General features: G+C 36.0%; 2 protein-coding genes across 2 annotated transcripts in view; both read right to left on the bottom strand.

Moving 5' to 3' along the window:
* Window positions 1–6,194, bottom strand: part of LOC105443840 (cyclic nucleotide-gated olfactory channel) — a 34,562-nt gene extending 28,368 nt beyond the window's left edge. Inside the window, exons 1-5 of the mRNA XM_030998944.1 lie at window positions 5,891–6,194; window positions 5,362–5,467; window positions 4,983–5,021; window positions 2,887–2,968; window positions 2,139–2,238 (exon numbers count right to left, since the gene is read on the bottom strand). Coding sequence (XP_030854804.1) covers window positions 2,139–2,238; window positions 2,887–2,968; window positions 4,983–5,021; window positions 5,362–5,398 — 258 coding nt within the window. The 5' untranslated portion in view covers window positions 5,399–5,467; window positions 5,891–6,194. The remainder of the gene's footprint in view (window positions 1–2,138; window positions 2,239–2,886; window positions 2,969–4,982; window positions 5,022–5,361; window positions 5,468–5,890) is intronic.
* A 3,768-nt stretch (window positions 6,195–9,962) lies between these two features.
* Window positions 9,963–19,928, bottom strand: part of LOC115929614 — a 34,618-nt gene continuing 24,652 nt past the window's right edge. The window contains exons 3-5 of the mRNA XM_030999169.1: window positions 12,645–12,707; window positions 11,518–11,693; window positions 9,963–10,029 (exon numbers count right to left, since the gene is read on the bottom strand). Of these exons, the coding sequence (XP_030855029.1) occupies window positions 9,963–10,029; window positions 11,518–11,693; window positions 12,645–12,707 (306 nt within the window). The remainder of the gene's footprint in view (window positions 10,030–11,517; window positions 11,694–12,644; window positions 12,708–19,928) is intronic.

Genomic DNA, 19,928 nt, shown 5'->3' with positions numbered 1-19,928 from the left:
TCAGACAGGTATGGAAATATATTTAATTTAAAATATTAAAAAATCATGAATATTCATCAAATATGCAAATTAATTTCAGCTAATTATATATTCGCGCACTCAATATGCAAATAAGGAAAGTCAAACCGTTCATTTTTGGGGATTTTTATAATCATATATTCATAGATATTTACACCAAATATTAACCTTGAATTCCAAATATTTTTGCAATGCCAATAAAATATGGCGATGGAAATTACTCGGATCACCGTCACAGCTATTTCCTCATGTTGGTCACAAATTATTCAGAAAAACTGATAATATGATAACAATTTGCAGACTTTCAGCTACATCACAGAATATTTGTATTTTTAAACATGTCAGATTTGAGGATTTATGACGATTTTCCGAGAAACCATTCAACAGGCCATAACATTCCACAGGGACTTAATTTCAGAGTAACAAAAGGTTTGGTGACCCTAGTACAGTTGTGGCTACCTTCAATGTCAACAAAAATTTAATTTAATGAGTGGAACACATGAGGATATTGCATTTTTTGTAGGGGAGTTTTATACATTGAGGTGCATTTTCACCACGCAGAATAACAATGCGAATGAATGGGCGATCAGTGGGCCATGTCACACATGGCTGGAAAGACAATATTCTAATTAAATAATTTAACATATTTCCCACATGCCTATAACAATGAAACTACACAGAATTGTAGTTAAAGGTATGCTTGAGATATATGTGAAATAAATTTTGGTAAATATTGTTTAGTTTTTTTAAAATAAATTTACAAAAATTGCTATTTCTACCAACTGACTGCTGTTGTGTGTGTGTGTGCATGGGGCAGACTGTGTGCACAGGCATTGTGATCACCCTAGTAGTAGTAGTAGAAGTAGCAGTAGTAGTAGTAGTAGTAGTAGTATAGTAGTAGTGTGCATGTGTGTACTACTATATGTTATGTAGGCAGGTGGGTAGGTATTAATATTTTGATTCAATTAACTCGTCTGTTTAAGATTTATAATGATTCGACCGTAAAACAATCACACCTACTGTACATGTAACGTACACATTCTTTAGATATTATCACTAAAATACATTTACAGACACACTCTGTATACATTAGATGGGAAATTCAGGAGCAAATCGATTCCTCCTGAAAACATGAGTGTCTATCTGGCCCTCACTTCGACTCGTATAGCGCTGCTAAAACAAATTATTGCGGTTCTTTTCGACTCACGTCAATCACACAAACTTATTGCAGAGAGTTTGTGTCTAATAAAGTAATTTTGATTTGACTAGCAAAAAATAGTAAAGTATCAAAAGTCCTTAAGTTCGTCAATATCACCGAATCCTTCGTAACGGTATACCAATATGTGAGGATTTCCCCGACTAGTACTTTATTATGCTAAGATACAGCTTTTCAAAATGAGAGACAAATCTCCTCAATCCCATCTCCCACAACAGCATCTCTGATTAAGAAGGAAACAAATTACAAAATATTTTTGTGATACACCCGGCTTATTTCTTTGAACTCTTCATTTTCAGTTTTTACGCATGAAACCATCATTGGTTGAGGTGACAGAAAGTCCAAAACTCAATCAACATAAATTATCATGTGTCAGAAATGTAATATTGGGCTGTAAATGACGTGTCTACGAATCGCCTATTATTGAAATGTACTACTAGCGTATAATGAGATATGCATTTATTTCATATCCATCTATTGTCGAAAAGGGCGCTTTGATCGGATAATTCTTTATTTATATATGCATTAAACACCATATCGCCGACCGTCGTGCAGAAATAACGATAATGGGGATTTTACCATTACAATTATTTGTTAGTCATGTTTGGAATCATTCAAAGTGATACACGCCACTGTTCCTACTTTTAAAAAAAATATATTTTTACGATAATTGGCATTTTCTTTTCTGTCACTTCTCACAAATCCAGATCAAGTTATTTTCATTTGCGGCTGCAACCCTTTATTTTCTAGATTTTCGTCTCCGATAAGAAGGAGTTGTTTGAAGATCCGCTATCCATTGTTGTGATCGTAATTTATTTGAGCACTGATGTTTTTTCCAATGATTGGTTTTGTTTGATACATTAAACATGACCGCATTTTTTTTTGTTATCAGTTGGTATCTTACCTCTGACAGCATGTAATAAAAGCACCCGATCCAATGTATGCTGATTGCTAGATACATAGATAGCTTGAATGCACGTAGGCGATTTGGGTTGCTTGTGCGGCTATGATGTAAAAGACAAGATAAAAAGGGAAGAGAAAAAAAGTCAAAAATAATGTGTAATTCGATTCAACAATATATCTAACTGATCTGTATTTTGTGTATGTTTGAGAATCAAGTATCAATTCTCTAATCGTTCCAAACATTTTGTAATAATTACACGACGACATTAAAACTTAGGTTAAAACTGAAAATGGAGAGGGTTAGCTTTCAGAAGATGACCTCTTTTCTTCGAATCTAATTTCAATCTTCTGTTGTATTATCAGGAATATAATGTAAAACGATCACTATGTGAATTTATTTCTTCAGGTAAAATGAAGCATAAAAACTATTTTGTAAATGAGTCCTTGGTGCGTTATCCAACTGTTAAAAATTCTTATATTGACCAAGTTTACTTATTCCGTACATATAAACAGAGAAACTTGTATAAATTTAAGGATGCAACTGCTAGTAATGTGCTTAAGGTTTACATTCAGACGCACCCTCTTATATGGCAGCTAACGTTGATAACGAGACTACTACCCAATTTGTGTATTAAGCGTCATGAGATATTGATATTGGAACATATGGATGTCTGAACATTTGGCCATCCCCGACCCGCCCACGCCCCGCACCCCTCTCCCTTTTTCGGTGCCGTTTGAAGCGTTCTCACCTGTCCCATTTAGCGAAGAAAGTGTCCAGTGAGTGCCATTTTAAGAGTTTTGGAAGCCGCAGAACTGTTCTGGATATTTGAGCTAAACATAGAACAGAGAAAGAGAATCATCACATGAATAGTATCAATCAAAGATTTGTATATAGTTTTTAAAAATGTTAGATTACAAAATTGCCCAACATGATTATGGACACAATATTACACTCATGTTAGTTAACATTACCCATTATGATTACAGTGTATCATAATCATGATGAAGAACGGTAAAATGGGTTTATAATTTCCCTGAAAAAGATGTGCAATTCGTTGCTATTTTCAATTTCATTTTTTTGGAGGGGGGGGGGGGGAGTGGCTTGAATTCATTGGGGGGGGGGGTGGGGTGGTAGAACCACTTTAGCCAAAGCATGTAATATTAACATAGAAATTAGTATTTTCTTACATGAAAAACGTCAAACGTAAAGAATACAATGTGGAACAGGAATACCAATGCAGGGGGGGGGGGGGCTGTGTAATGACGACAGGAATTCAGAAAATTCGTGGCCTGGAAAAAGTATATTCCATCCATCAAGTAATTTGTGGTATATACACGAACAAGTAATTTACACCACATCACCCTCGCTTAGGCAGTGGCTGATCCAGGCTTCTCTGTCCGGGGGGGGGGGGGGGGGGGGCACGGTGAAAGGGAGATTATCGCATTTTCAAAGAGGGAGGGGCTAAGCCTCATAAATCTCCGTCGAGACCCATCCTCCTTCCCCCCCCCCCCGAAAAGTGTTTACATTTGGACAGGGACATACAAAAATCTTTACGTATTTATTACTTTACTTTTAAAAAAGAATTGGAGATTTGGATTGGCCGGGTAGAGTGCCCCGTTTATACCTTTGATACGCCATAATGTACATGACTTGTATACGCGTATCTCATCCACGGAAGCAGAATAAATTCGACGTGTCATGGATACATCACCAAAAGAAACGTGAGTGAAAAACAGTTCGAAATAAAGTAAACATTTAAAAAAATGTGCAGATGAATTGTAAATAATAAAGGTAACCCTGTGTGTATATTAAAAAGTGTTCGATGCACCGTAAATTATAAAACATTCAACTATACTTTCATTTTTACCAAATATGGAAATTAATGCAATTGAAAAAGTACTGTAGTATGTCAATTACATTCAACTTAATTATACGGTGGCCTAGCAGACAGGATAATAAAGTGGGATTGATGGATTGAGTCTATGCAAATGTAATCATTAATTTGCAGTAGAAGCTCAACTAGTAGTTTAAATATTAACAAACGACAGAAGCTGGATTATTAATGGTAGAATAGATACATGTAGATGGATTGATCGATGGGCGGATAGATTAATTGTGAATTCGATGTGCATGTACATCAGTAGCCAGGGATGCTATGTAGATTATGGATGGATGGATGGATGAATAGATGGGATCATTGGTATAGATGGATGTGAAGGGAGAATAGCGAAGAAGGAATGTATTAAATGGACAGAAGGAAGGATACGGACAATTTTAACACACTAACTGACTAATCTTTCATCGAGCAGTTGATCAATTTACGTTGACTTGCTTTAAAACATCTGCAATGAAGAAATGCTTACGAAATGAAAATGATTAAACCAGCTTTCAGTCCCATAGAAATCTCAGACTTTCATTTATGTAAACTTTCTAATAGTCATTCGAGATAATAACCCGAGGCGAAAGAATCGTTTATACACTGCAGCCGATTTTTGTTTCTATTTTTCACCGATCAGCGCAGATCTGCTGTAATCCAAACCGTTATCCTACGTACAGTGGGATCCCATTGCATGCGACTGGCAATAGAAACGCCTCTCTAATAAAAGCTTCAAATATATGAGACAATACATTAAAATACAATTTTTCCTCTCATCTTGTGGAGGCCCGTGATTGTTCTTGTTTTTGAAGGATTTTAAGAGATCTTTTTAAAGAACTTCGTAGGTTTAGGGGGTAAAAACAAGCCCTGTTTATTTCAAAATTAGCAATCGTTTTAGGGCCGGTAGTTAAAGTAAACTTATAAGGCAAAAATTCATGTCAAGGGGTAAACAAAATAGGCATACTTACGTAGGGAGATGTTGAATAGTCGCAAAGGCAAAAGAAGTTCTGGAATAAAGAAACATATTATAATCATAATCTGAAGTGTCTTCGTTATGTACAAACCCCAATGGTTCAATTCCCTCCCCACTAAGCATGCATGGGATGATTACAAACATGCCATTTTAGTGACATATTGGGTTATACATATTCTTTATACAGTATATATATTATAATATATATATGAATAATGGAACTTTTTAAAGTTATCATGTAATTCCAATAAAAAATATAAATACAAAATACGAGTTTCAGGAATTCATGGTAATATCCAACTTTTAGTATATTATTTGTTCATGGTAATATCCAACTTTTAGTATATTCTTTGATATTTGTGATAGTAACGTACCTCTACATATTTCGTAAGCCACGCCCCACGGTACCATGGCAACCACGTCGAATCGAAACCTGACATGCTGGCGATAATTTGCGCTTAGTTTTGATGGGTCTTTAACCTAATGAAGAAGAGAGAGAGAGAGAGAGAGAAAGAGAGAGAGAGAGAGAGAGAGAGAGAGAAAAAGAGAGAGAGAGAGAGAGAGAAAGGGAGAAATTCCCGACATAATACCAACGATGATAATTACATAAATTGATAAATTAGTGATGAAAAATTTCTAACGTCTGCAAATATCATGGCCCAAAACGAACTGAAACTGAAATGTAAGCACGCTTTTAGCAAGAAGATTATCCGTCAACAGTTTGAATATGTTATTACTAAATATGTTTCAATACTGATGGTTTTAGTTTTAGTTTTTTTTTTTTTTTTTTTGTCTACATTTTTTTTTTTTTGTATTTTAGAAGAAACAACCGTCAATATTAGTGAAATGACCGAAAATATAACTCCTCCCCATTAATATATGTCATAAAATATTAGCACTCACCAGGAGACCGTGTTGAAGGAAGGCGATCCGGAAGTTTACCAAGAAGTCGACGACAAAGATGGTGTCACAAACAAGATCTACCACTCCAAAATATTTAGCATTTGGCTGCCAAAAAATAAAAGAGAATCAAAAAAGATAATGAATGTACACTCTCAGTAATACTTATTGAAACGGTAATTATGGCAATGCAACTCTATGTGTCAAATTTGTGCAAGTATAATAATTTCTTTTTCTTCATATGGGGTATCTCAGGTAACACTGAGAAGGCGCTTCCGAATGTTATAACCCTTTCATGTTCTTCTTTTTCCTTTATTTGCTTCTCACATAATTTTGAAATAAAAAGTACCTAAATATGTGATGGCCTTTGTTCTATTAATTGATTTTACACTAGTCTTTTTATCATTCATTAATATTTGCCCATTATTTGTATGTTTTTATTCATGTATAATTATTTTTCTTTTCTTTTTCTTTATAATTTCCCTTTTTTTGGTGGTCCTTTTATGCTTATCAGATATTTTTCGGACATCCACCCTAATCGGAGCTCTTTCATTGTAAAATGCTGAATCTGTTCGTCCCTTTTGCTTCCATGAAACAAATATACGCCTCATTTCAGGGTAGGAGATAGATTTAATACACAATATTGGTTTCAGTAGTTTACGAATCACCCTTATATTTGTACCACTTTATTAACAGAACCGTCGTGCAGTAATATTCCAGCATGAGCACTCAACATAAACACATTTAGAAAATGCTGTGTACACGTACTTTTTGTATAGGTCGGGTTTTATCAGAATATTGAAGCGTCTCCTGTCAGCACATTGAAGTACCATGTACTTTCCTAATTAATGAGGACAATCAGACCATCACTAACAGACCGTGTGTCATTATCAGACTACATCAGACTACATCAGAATACAATCAGACCATCACTAACAGACCGTGTATCATTATCAGACTACATCAGAGTGATCAGACTACATCAGAATACAATCAGACCATCACTAACAGACCGTGTGTCATTATCAGACTACATCAGAAGCTCTCATTAATCCCGTTAAAATAGCTTGCATCAATTGTTCCAGGGTTGATGATAACACACATATCGCTTCATTGACATTCTATAGTAATTTATTATCGTTGACCCACTGGTATTATACATTCAGTGAAATGTGTGTTTCCAGAGAGAATATCGGTACCGCTTCTCATTCCACCTCTTCTCATTAGATATGAATGATTTTATTAAAAAAGATACAACTCACAAAGGGAATGAAATTTTTTTAAATAATAGGTATATACACAATAGTGGAAAAACATACTTCAATGAAAATCTTTTCTTAAAAAATACTTATAGATTGTACCATATTATAGATGGAAAAGGAACATTAAAGTCGGAAACTTATTTCAGATGTATGGGACTAGAGGAAGAGGAAATATCAATGCTTAAAGAAATCTATGGTAATATACCAAAGGAATGGAAAATCGAATTAACAAAGAGGCAAATTTCATTTCATGATCTAAAAATAGAATTTATGTTCACAAAAAAAACATTCCAATTTGAATCGGTTTGTTCGAAAAATCTGTACAGGGCATGCATACAAAAAATGCAAGACGTCCCTGTCAGTTTTCAGAATTTACATTCATCATACAATCTGTCGGTTAAAGAAATTGAAAAGGTTTTTGTCCGACCAAGAATTAGTACTTTAGATAATAAACTAAGAGAATTTCAATTCAAATTGCTTTATAAAATTGTTTATGTCAATCGTTATTTATACAGGTTTCAATTCATATTAAGTGATAAATGCTCATTTTGTGGAAAAGAAGAGGAAACATATAGGCACATATTTTTTGAATGCGAAATGGTGAGAAAATTATGGGATCAATGTAGTGATAGTTTGGATATTCCAATCCTTAAAGATATGAGCTGGAAGGAAGTTCACATTGGATTAGACGAAATAACCGAAGATAGGCAAATGATTAATCACGTGGTTTTATTAATTAAATATTTGATATTTATTAGTAGGGAAAAAAAGAAGCCTCCAAGTATTGAAGAAATAAGAGAGAAAATATTCAAAAGTAAACGGGAAGAAAGAAAGAGTGCTACTGAACGAAATACGTTGACGCTCCACTATAAAAAATGGGAACATCTCAAGGTAAACATGGATAATATGCAAGAAAATGCAAGGGGTGAGGAAAGGGGGGGGGGGGTCTGCCCGGTTCACAGCTGTGTGTGATTGACCGGTCTTGACTGCCATAGACTGCCCGTCTTCTTGTATCGTTTTTTGTTTTTTGTTTTTTGTTTTGTTTTGTTTGTTTTTGTTTTTGTTTTTTTTGTTTTTTTGTTTTTGTTTTGTGTTTGTTGTTGTTGGTTTTGTTTTTAACGGGGGTAGGGGATTTAACAAACTTTATTCATTCGATATAACTAAGTTGATTGTAGTCTGTACTTTGTTCCAATATGTTATAAATTATAATATGTAATAGGGATACTAGTAACACAGAACAAAATATAGAGGGGGGGGGGGGGGTTATAACAATATTAATTCATTCAATATAATTGAGATTACTGTATTTTGTACTCTGTAATTGGTTTCAATATGTTATATATTACAATTTGTATGAATTAATATTATTTATTGAGTGAATACAATAAAGAATATTACAAAACAAAAAAAACCTCCTTCTTTTTAGATCACACTATTGTTTCGAATCTCATGTTACATGTATAGGCGCAGGCGCGTACGCAGGGGGGGGGGGGGGTTAAACCCCCTTAAGTTTTTTTTTTATGTATATGTTTTGTGTATGGTTTTTTGTGAACCCCCCCCCCCCTTTGATTTTTTTAAAATAAAAACAATAAAAAATTATACCAATGGCTGACCTAAAAAAAGGTGACCTTACCCCCCTCCCCCAACGGAACCCCCCCCCCCCCAAAAGTGTCCTCTTACCTCCCCCCCCCCCCCACTGAGCGACTTTTCGGCTGGCTGAGTCGTTGCGAATTTTTTTTTACTCAAAAAAAAAAAAAAAAAAAAAGTGTCCGCTTACCCCCCCCCCCCCCCCCCACCCCCACTGAGCGACTTTTCGGCCGGCGCGATTTTCACATTTTCGGGAGCAAATTTTTCGGGCCCGATTTTAACCCCCCCCCCCCTTGAAAAAATCCTGCGTACGCCACTGTATAGGCGTATGGTGGATGGGTGGGTGGTTGGGTGGGTGGGTGGGGGGATAAAGCAGCCCCGATACGAAATGTTTTTATTTGGTAAAACTTGAATACAATTATTAAGACAATGATTATATCCTACAAGACGGAAGACCCAAGAGACTGCCTTCTTTAATAAGCTAGAGCTTGAACGGCTCAGTGGATAGAGCGCCCGCTTCATGAACGGGAGGTCGTGGGTTCGAACCCCGGCCGAGTCATACCAAAGACTTATAACAATGGGACCTTCTGCCTTCTAGCTAGGCGCTCAGCATATTAGATTGGAGAAGGGTAGTAATAACATATTATGTTATGCAGGGCCCGCTGGAAGAACAGTTTCATAACTGAAGTGGCTACCCTGGGTAAATAAAACGTTATTATTATTATTATTATTATTATTATTATTATTATTATAATTGCTGCCTTAAAATAGTGATTTAACATAGAAAGAACAAATTATACGTGTTTCAGATTGAGCAAAGTTAGCAAGAAAGCTAACTATGACAGGAAAGCTTGCCATGATAACTAATAAGTTTTAACAATTTGTCAGTTTGAGTGGTTTATAGTCATTGGATATTCTATATTGTTTATCATATTGTATGAATCAATTTACGATGGATTAAATTCTTGTCAATGGTTCAAATGTTTTAAGTCGGTCTATACTGATTCGAAGATGAGCGGGGGAGGTGGGAGGGGGATTCCAATTAGCATCTAAATAAATTTACATTTTGTTTTCAGCCTCAAGTTTTATACTGCATCATTCTGTCCAAACAAGTATGAGCTAGTTGAATTCCAGGTAAGAGTTTTTAATGAACAAAAATGTAATTACAATATTCATACAGGTATAACATAAATATTTTCATAATGTACGACTGAATGATTGGGGGCCTAACCCAAGTTGGCGGTACGCAACAACCCAAAACGTAGCTCTTCAAACCTTCGACTCAAAAGACACCTGCAAATGAAATGGGGTGTGGAATGTTAATTCTCGTTATTGTTGTTGCTGTTTACTTCTCAGATATCTATTTTTCATCAGTATCGTGCCTCGACCCATTTCTAACCTCCTCTACACGCCTTGTATAATATAAATCAAATACTATGATCTAAGCTACATGAATACATAAACGGTCGCGTGTCAGGTTTATACATTAACATGAGAAACGTGTCTAAAACAAAATTCCTACTCTTGTTCTTCGTGCCTTTAGTTTAGATCTCCATCACTACTCCCCGATATTCAAATACCAGGCTCTGTAATTTGTATGATCAGGAAGTGAGGGGCTCCGAGTGAAGTGCACTAGCTATTTACAGTGAAACTGGATACTAACTCTACAGAAGGTCAACATCGCCAGATGACAGGTTTTTCCTTCTTTTTCTTCTCCTTCTCCTTCTTCTTCTTCTTCTACGTTTTTATATATAGAAACTGTACTACCCTTTTGTGTACCGTTTCTGCATCTTCACCTGCTGTCACAACACATCCCATACCAGTAGCTTGAAAAAGCTGCTTCAGGGATTTCCTCATCAAGTATCAAGTATCTTCTTCTTCTTCTTTTTTTCTTCTTCTTCTTCTTCTTCTTCTTCTTCTTCTTCTTCTTCTTCTTCTTCTTCTTCTTCTTCTTCTTCTTCTTTTTTCCCTCTTCTTATTCTGACATTGAAATGGCGTCTTGCTTTTCAAGCATGTCCTTGCGGCAAACCGTGGTATTTTAGCATCTTCGCCCATCATGAATAATGTGCTTATCAGAATATCTTTACCAATGCCTTGATTCATAGCTATCTCTCATTTTAAACAGCATTACGTGCATAATTATTCATAATGATGTGTTTTGATGTGTTTTTTTTCTTCAATATGTTTTATCTTACTTTGGCTATATACATGTAAGCAACAAGGGAATCTACAGCTTCAAATCCTCCCCAAGGAACGTGTTGATTTTAGATTAATAGATCAGTACAAAGGACACTAGTACTTAAACTTGTTTTCGAACTTTGGACATCCACTGCTTCACCACTGAGCTACCATACATTATAATTCAAGTTCTTATATTTATGCTCAACTTTGTTTTGCAAATTTCATAAATAACTTTAGGTTTTAATGGCTTCTTTAATGGCTTCATCACCTCCACGAGTACAAAAATATCTCATTAATCTTTCTCTTAGAGTGGTATATTTAATTTTAAACGACCTTGCTAAATCACGAAAAAGTCAATCAAAGACATTTCCGTTCGTGCACCCTTCCCACGTTTAGATGACCTCCATATCTCGAGCTTATATGAGAGCGATATTACTATCATAACTCAACTGAGTATTTTTAATAGAAATTATGATTTAGTTTGTAACATCTTCTCAGAAGCTTTACCACAAATAAAGTAATTTGAAACTAATAACCTCAATGAATTTCCTCTGATTTACAAATGACTGGAGTCAATCAAAGAAATTTCCGTTCGTGCACCTTTCCCGCATCTGGAAGGCCTCCATAATATTGGGCTCATGGAAGTCACGTGAGGGCAATAGTACTGTCATAATTGAATTGAGTGATTTGCTAACCTGATTGGTGAGATGATGATGAAACGCCACCCGTAGGACGATCATCCACACATTATACGCCACTGCACAGGCTACCAGGCCCTGTAAATGAAAGAGGAGGCGAAGAAGGGGCAGAAATTTCCGATTTCAAATAAAATACATCCTCGTCTACTCATTTTGTTGTCGTTGACATTTAGCCAATATAATGATAATCAACCAGTAAAATGAAGGTAATCTAAGAATATCTACGTCGTCTGTTGAGAAGTAGAAGGACATTAGGTCTGTGTATACGTATACAAATATACTAACGTCTTTCTGATTCTCAACAGAATGATATAGAATATGAGATTCTGGAAATGGTAATAATTGTATCACATGGACAAAGCGAACAATAACAAATATGATACAAAAGTTGTTACTATTGAGCATCAGAATATGAATAAAAACATTAACTTCTGGAACGTATTTTAATCGAAAATATTTCAAGGATAACGAAAACAGACATAGAAATGAGAAAATTATTAAACACTAATGGCCAGGATATTGATTATCGACATCGGACAGTGAAATACACATTTTCGAAGAAGAAAATGAAAAGGTAAATATGAGGTTGAACACTGTTGGTAAGGAGAAATTATTCAAGTACTTTGTTCGGAGGAAAACAGGACATGTTCCTTAGTCTGGAGTGGGTGTATCTGATTGCATCTTATAGTTGGAGCATGATACTGCGTATTAAGTTTGCTTGAGAGAGAGAGAGAGAGATAGCGAAAGTGTGTAGGGGAAAAGGGAGAGGGGAGAGAGGGAGAGGGAGAGAAAGAAAGAAAGAGGGAGGGAGAGAGAGAGAGAGATAGAGAGAAAGAGGGAGAGAGAGAGAGAGTGTGTGTGTGTGTGTGTGTGTGGGTGTGGGTAGGAGAATGGGTTGGTGGGGAGAAATGGAGAGAGAAGGGAGAGAGAGGGGAGAGAGAAGGAGAGAGAAAGAGAAAACGAGAGAGAGAGAGAGAAAGAGAAGGAGGGGGGAGGGTAGAGAGAAAGAAAAAGATGACCCGTACTCACCATCCATCGATAGACGTACTCGCCCTCTGGGTCGATCACGAATTCATTACCCTCCAAAAAATCCTGAAAGAAATTAGAAGTCAGAAAATTCAACTATATTAAACAAGCTATCGCATCACAACGTATTATCAGTTTTAATTAACATGGCTAATTAATGCAGATTCGTGAAAATACAATATCATATCTCCTTGTTCGTTTCTCAAATGTGTTTGACGAGTCTGTCAAGTTTATTATCGCGTTTTTATGTTACTATAGTAACATCACTGTCGAAAGCAGTTTGAAAGTGTTATTGCATTGGTTATTAAATATAATGTACGGTTGCATTACCCGTTTTGGAAGATCGCTCGTCTTTAATTACTCTGATTCAACACGTATCTACATTTTTTTTCTATAATGAAGAGTAATCTTTTTTGACAGACTGATTTAAACATGTCTTTACCACAAACACTGTTTGTAGCCATTATGTATAATGAATGTATAGGGTATGGAGTTATAAAAACACTTTGATGATAATCAGGAATCGACAGCTATTATTTTCCCCAAGAAATATAACTCAAAACACAATTTCGTTTATCAGACGAACAACTAATAGTGCGTTTCCAAAGTACGTCCTAATATACGATATTACAGTATCAATATCAGATACTGAAAACAGCAATCGGGAAGAATTCCAACCAAGAGAAAAATAAAAAAAGACAATACAGTTGTGGAAGAAAAATCATAAAAGTGAAGAAAAAATACGAGGTAAATTTGAGAACTTCATCGATTTGTCAATCACGTTGAAAAGACGTATGTTTATGCTTAACAACGGAGTCATGTATTTAATACAAACACAACGATTCTAAATATATTGTTTCATTTTTCTTGTTTCTATATAAATATAGAATGAGTTCTTTCAAAATTGAATTACATTATGATACCATCCGATATAGCATCAAGTACAAAATACTCATGGAATGCATGTTTACAACCATTACTTCATAGTAGAATAGAGGGGATTATTTATTTATTTATTTGTAGTTTTATTTTGACAGGGTAGCCCTTTTAGTTATAAAAACTGCTCGACCAAGGGGCCCTGTATCAACATAATCAAAAACATATTTACAAAACATATAAACATACATAAGTTATAATGAACACAAAAATTAAACAAGAAAAAAATATTGAAATAAATGGGGGGGGGGGGGGTGAAATATTCATGTAAGTACTATTTTAAACTATGTGAGAGAAAGGAGTTTGCAGTGTTTTTTGAATGAATCCAGTGAGTTGATAAACGTTAAAAGGGGGTAATGCATTCCGTATAACGGAGCCTTGATGACAGAAAGATCTTTTGAAATACTTGGTTTTGGTGTTTTTCAATGAATAGAGGACAGGTAGTTGCATACCTGGTATAAACGTTTATCGGTCGATAGCACACAATATCCTTAATTTATTTCGGCATTTTATTATTTATCACCTTATACATTCATATTATAAATTGGTATTGCACTCTCTCAACAACTGATTGCCGTCTTAGTTATCTTAGGGATTTTTTTCTTTCTCTCGCCAATGATAGGAAATGACAAGAAAGAAATAAAAGCAATTCAAAATAGTTTGATTTTAAAAGAAAGTATTATAAATGCGATGCTAAATACATAGTCAAATTTTGTATTTGCGGAATACTTTGATGAGATAACTTCCCATTCTTAACGTGATTAACGTGGGTTTGCTGCGAAGCATATACACTGTACATACATAATCATACATAGATACAGAAATGTGTATAGGGGCGTGTCTAAATTCAAAAGAAAAAGTGAAAGAAATTGATTTATAGTACCTACTTCTTTATCAAATGCTTAATAAATCACGTCCAATAAATCGCATCTTACTTTTATGATATCAAGTGAGGAAAGGAACTGATAATAATTTTATACTGCTGACATAATTCAATATTTACCCGACACTTTAGTTTGTGTGTACATGTAGATTGCATCTCCTCCCCCTTTCTCTCTCTCTCTCTCTCTCTCTCTCTCTCTTTCCGATCTCTCTCTCTCTCTCTCTCTCTATCCATCTCTCTCTATCTCTCTCTTCCTCTCGCTTGTTTGTTTAAACACCAGCGCATGTATTCCCGTGTGACATTAATGTTATTTTCTAGCGCTTCCAGGCAACAATGAAAAGGAGCCAATCCCATCGCATACGTCTCCGTATGTCTGTGAGCCCGAGGAAGGAAAGACGGCTTAGTCTATTATTGATTTCAAATTCATCCAAACTTACTCTCCTTGAGAAGCTGAAAATTCGTTAATCTTGAAGCCAAGCTATACAGTGCGTCCCAAAAAAAAACTATACACTTTTGAAATGGCTGCTGAATAAAAAAAAAAATATGATTCTGGGGGAAAAGTTTTATATGTATGGAAAGCTCATAAACTCAACTCTCATACGACACCAAAAAGTCCGAAAATAATTCATGCTTGGGTGAGCACTGCTCACTTTCGTAAAGGGTATGAAAAATTAGGTTGCGCAGGAATTAGCCTTCCAATTTGTGAGAGGTAAATCCTTTGGAGCTTACGCAATTGAGGATAATATGACCAATTTATGATCAATTATTTTGATGAGTTTGGGTTTGCTGAGTGAAATTTGTGGCTTATGGGATTAACATTGATGAGTGAACAGGAATTGCATTTGTTATTACCGTATAGCAATGTCACTTTCCATGGTAGATTCAGTGGTGTTCATGGGGGTCAGGACGGGGTGATGGTACATGGTGCAGGGGAGGTGAAATGTAGGGTAGGACTTTATTGGGTAGATGGGATTAGGGTCTAGAGGACATGTATGCCCCTCCCCCTTCTTTCTCTCTCTCTCTCTCTCTCTGCCTGGGTGTGCTTGTGCATATCTTGACAAGTCATTAGACAATCAACATTCAGCTATCAATCACTTAATCAACAATGAACGATATCAGTCAATCGGTCAATCAATTAATCAATCAAGCATTCAATCACCATTCAGTATTTCAATCAATTTAATAATTCAATAAATCAATCATAATTAATCAATAAGTCAGTCAATCACTCAATCTATCAACCAACCAGTCATTTTAGCACTTGAGTTTCTGTAAATGGTGAATGGGTAACCTGAAGAATAAGTAGCCAACATCTGTGACATTTCTTTTTTCAACAAACCGTATTTGAATAATCAATTTACATAATCCCCATCTGGTTATTAAGTAAATCAATGAGATGTTCAACTAATCTTACAATAACTGAAATGTGGGGTGAAGGTTTTTATTCAAAGTCACAGATGTAAAAAAATAACAGTTTGCAACATGGAAATTACAACATGTACCGTCACCCCATCCTGACTCCCATGAACACACCACTGAGTCTACATATGGCTCCGTTTAGTCTCATTTCACAACGCCCCCTATCGTCAGAGCATGGTCAGATTCAGCAGGCTAACATGTTAGCCTATGGACGTTTTTTAAAAAATCGTTAAAAATTCATTTTGTGTTTAAACGAAAAGCACATCCACCCCGACGTACGTTATCACTAGCTCTTTCATTGGAGCCCTCATGTCTCATTGACTTTTGAAAGTTCACCCACCGTAATTTTTCAAAATAGGTTGCAAGCTCGTCATTGCCTATAATACACATGTGAAACAAGTCTAACTTTGGACTCAGTTTACCAAGCGATTTGAAGATTATAGGTCGAGCACACGAAACATAAAAAGCATGAATTATCATAGATCACTTCTGCCTATTTCGTTTTGTCCATTTCATCCAACCCCCCACCGTAATTTTTCCATTTAGTAAAAGCAAACATTTTGCCGAGTCTAGCAAAAACATGAATATTCATGAACGGTCAGACAATACAGCCTTTTAGTACGTAACGTATAGTGAATGGGAATGTGCGATGATCCGTGTAGGAGGTAGAGGTCAGTGGTTTGTGCTGGCAATGTTCACGCGAGCGAAAATGAGACAATCAGAGCAATATGCCAGGGAAAGTTACAATGCTACAATAAAAAATGAAATTCCTGTTCACTCATGCACAAAAGTTTTGTTTAATAAACCATGAAATTCACTCAGCAGATCATGACTGTATCATATCACCCTCGATTTTGAAAGCTCCAAAGGATTTACCTCTCACAATTGGAAGGCAAATTCCTGCGCAACCTAATTTTCATACCTTTTACGAAAGTGAGCAGTGCTCACCCAAGCATGAATTATTTTTGGACTTTTTGGTGCCATATGAAAGTTGAGTTTATGAGCTTTCCATACATATAAAATCCCCCCCCCCCCCCCCAGAATCATATTTTTTTTTTATTCAGCAGCCATTTCTAAAGTGTATAGTTTTTTTGTGGGACGCACTGTATACTCGAATGTAGCACAATGCTATTTTTTATTTGTGTTTGTGGGAATTAGAGAGGGGTGATTTAGTACTTCTCCTTTACAAGCGCAATTGTCTAGATCCTATAGGTTTACCGCAATCTTCTTTGATTTCGGATGTACTGTATACTATACACTGTAGGTACATCTAGACAGGTACTGTTCGTACAGGCAAATCGTTTGATTCGGCGTCTGTCTGTTTTGTGCCATCAAAAATTTTACCTCATGAAAAAAAAGTTAATTCGGAGATTGACCTATATCAATAGACAGGCATTTATGTTTGTAGTAGGGGTGGGGGATTAAATTCACAGACGTCTGGAAATGGGGGTGGGGCAATCAACCATTCATCTAGGTAACATCCAAGGTCACCATCATAAACACCCTTTTCTTTAACTTTCACACCAACAATTTATTTGATGAGTTTTCTAATAACACGTGTCAACGTCAGACTCGGCTGCATGCCTTGAGCGAGATTTGGTCGTGATTAAAATGAAGAAGCAATCAATTTATTCCATCCTGCTCACATTGCTTGCAAGGGTTAAACTATATTTCACCAACATTTACACGAGTCTGGTGATGATAAAAACTAGCGATTAATAAAAAAATAATTGGGCTGAAAAGCTCTTTCTCTTGAAACACATCTACATAACCATCTCAATTACATACGCATAAACAATCTGACTAATCTTGCGAATTATTGTACCAAAAAAAAAGTTCATGAGGAAATCAATGAGTGATGTTGTTATACAGCTAGAGTTTATGTATATAATGTAATTTGGGTTTCATTTTTTGGCTGCACGATATATTTCTAGTATACATTAGCTCTATAAATAATCACATGATATTACAATACGTCCATGCATACTGGGAGATTGGAAAGCTGAATTCTGAAGGAAAATAGACGATTACTTGCAGTAAGAATAATGGCCAATTACTGTACTTAAACCGTGTTAAAACCTATAAAATTATGTTTTTCTGTGCTTTATTTTGTTTCCCCTTTCACATGTCACATAAACAGGGTACCGCGATACAAAATACTAGCGAATGCTTTTTCTTAGGTTTACATACTAAGAAAAAGCAATTGCTATTCTTATGTACTCTGCCATATGTTTCCATCATGAAGATAATTATAATTAACGATGCATGAATGTACACTTTGATCATTATGTTATATTCAAACTGTTCAATGAACCAACCGACCATGACCCTGATACCATTGTCATCACCTATAACGATTTGTTATGATTATTAAGCGCCATGCACAGTGGAAACCAATGGAAATTTCAAAGACAGCCTATCAATACATTCAAAAATATCAGAGATTCGGCGTTCAATCACTCTAATAGCTCCTGCCTCTGAATCCCAAATCATACCCAACCAATTCAACTTGGTTGTGGGGGTCCAAACAGACTTCTCAATATTAGGCACAAATCCTGCGGCTAACAAATCATCTTTGACACTACTTAATACTAACTTGCATGAACGCAAAGAATCACATCTACACCAACCGTCATCAAGGAAAACAATAATAAAATACCCTTTCTTCCTCCAATGTCTGGCAAGAGGTCGGATACATTTAGTGAATATATACGGAGCTATCGATAAACCAAACGGCAAAACCTGGAAAGAAAAGTATTTAACTACCTTTCTGATCTCCCAACTAAAGCTTAGATATTTGCAATGTTCCTTAAAAATATCAAAATGATGGTATCCAGACTTAAGGTCAAAACTGAACATAAAGTCACCTTGTTGAAAAAATTCAAGAGCAATATTCCAATCCTCAAACTGACATGGGGAGCTATATGGCATAGCAATGTCTTGCCGTCGAAGCTTGGTGCTCCCCAGGAAACTGGTATATTATGTATTATTAACATGTGTATTGTTTTACAGATTAAGCTATATAGGATAGGGAGGCGAAATTGAAAATAATTTATTCACGTTTGAGTTGCGAATTAGGGAATAATTGTTATGATTATTAAGCGCCATGCACAGTGGCATAGCTACGGGGGCGTAGGGTACTTTCCACCTCATATGCCCCCTCTCCTCGAAAAACTGAAATAGAGCAGAAGAAGAAAAAGGAAATAGAAAGTTAAAGAGACTGATACCACCTTAACATCTACACTACCCTCATTCGATGGGCTTTTTTAATTCGCATTTAATTCATCGCCTCCACCCCCTTCCTCCTCCCGGCCCCTATAATAGTTTCCAATTGGCTGAACCCACGCTATGCCAATGTTCATGCACAAATATACAGTACCAATCCCTCATTCATGCAATAAGGGCTTGTTTAGGTATGGCACCGCAAGAAAGCCGCCGCGGTTTTTCTTTTCTAGTGTATAGATGTGGTAATGAATGGTAACTGCGCGCAGCAAAAGGCTCGCGCGCATTTATTGGGATCTGTTTTTAGATACATACAAATGTGAAGTAATTACATTTTACGTCAACATAAAAACCGCTGCTGTTTTACCGCATCATATCTGAACGAACCCTTGGGTGTCATTTTAACCTTCCCCCGTCGATCTACCATAACACAGACATCATTTCATGAGTCGCGGGGTTTTCCACCAAGCGTGTACCCCCTTGGGGATGGTTTGGGTTTACACATCACCTCACACCAAATGAATTGATATTATCACCAGCAGTGATAGGAATCAATGATTTCGCACTTTCTGCGGCACGGATATGTCAATGATATATTGTTTTCAATCGGGACATATATACTATCTCGGTTTATTACAGTGTGGTTGTGAACGTGGTATATTCATCGGTCGATGTTGATCGCAGTTGATACAATGAGATTTTACCTGATTATTCATCATGGGTATAGCATAATATGATATGATGGATACATAAGACATGACTGAAGAGAATTTGTCTGCGCATCATCGTGGTAGTAAATGTGATTATGTGCTTATTCGCTCCAGGAG

This window comes from Strongylocentrotus purpuratus, unplaced genomic scaffold (assembly GCF_000002235.5).
Source record: "Strongylocentrotus purpuratus isolate Spur 01 unplaced genomic scaffold, Spur_5.0 spur5_scaffold_5, whole genome shotgun sequence".
Lineage (NCBI taxonomy): Eukaryota > Metazoa > Echinodermata > Echinoidea > Camarodonta > Strongylocentrotidae > Strongylocentrotus > Strongylocentrotus purpuratus.
This window is presented reverse-complemented; position numbering and strand designations above follow the sequence as displayed.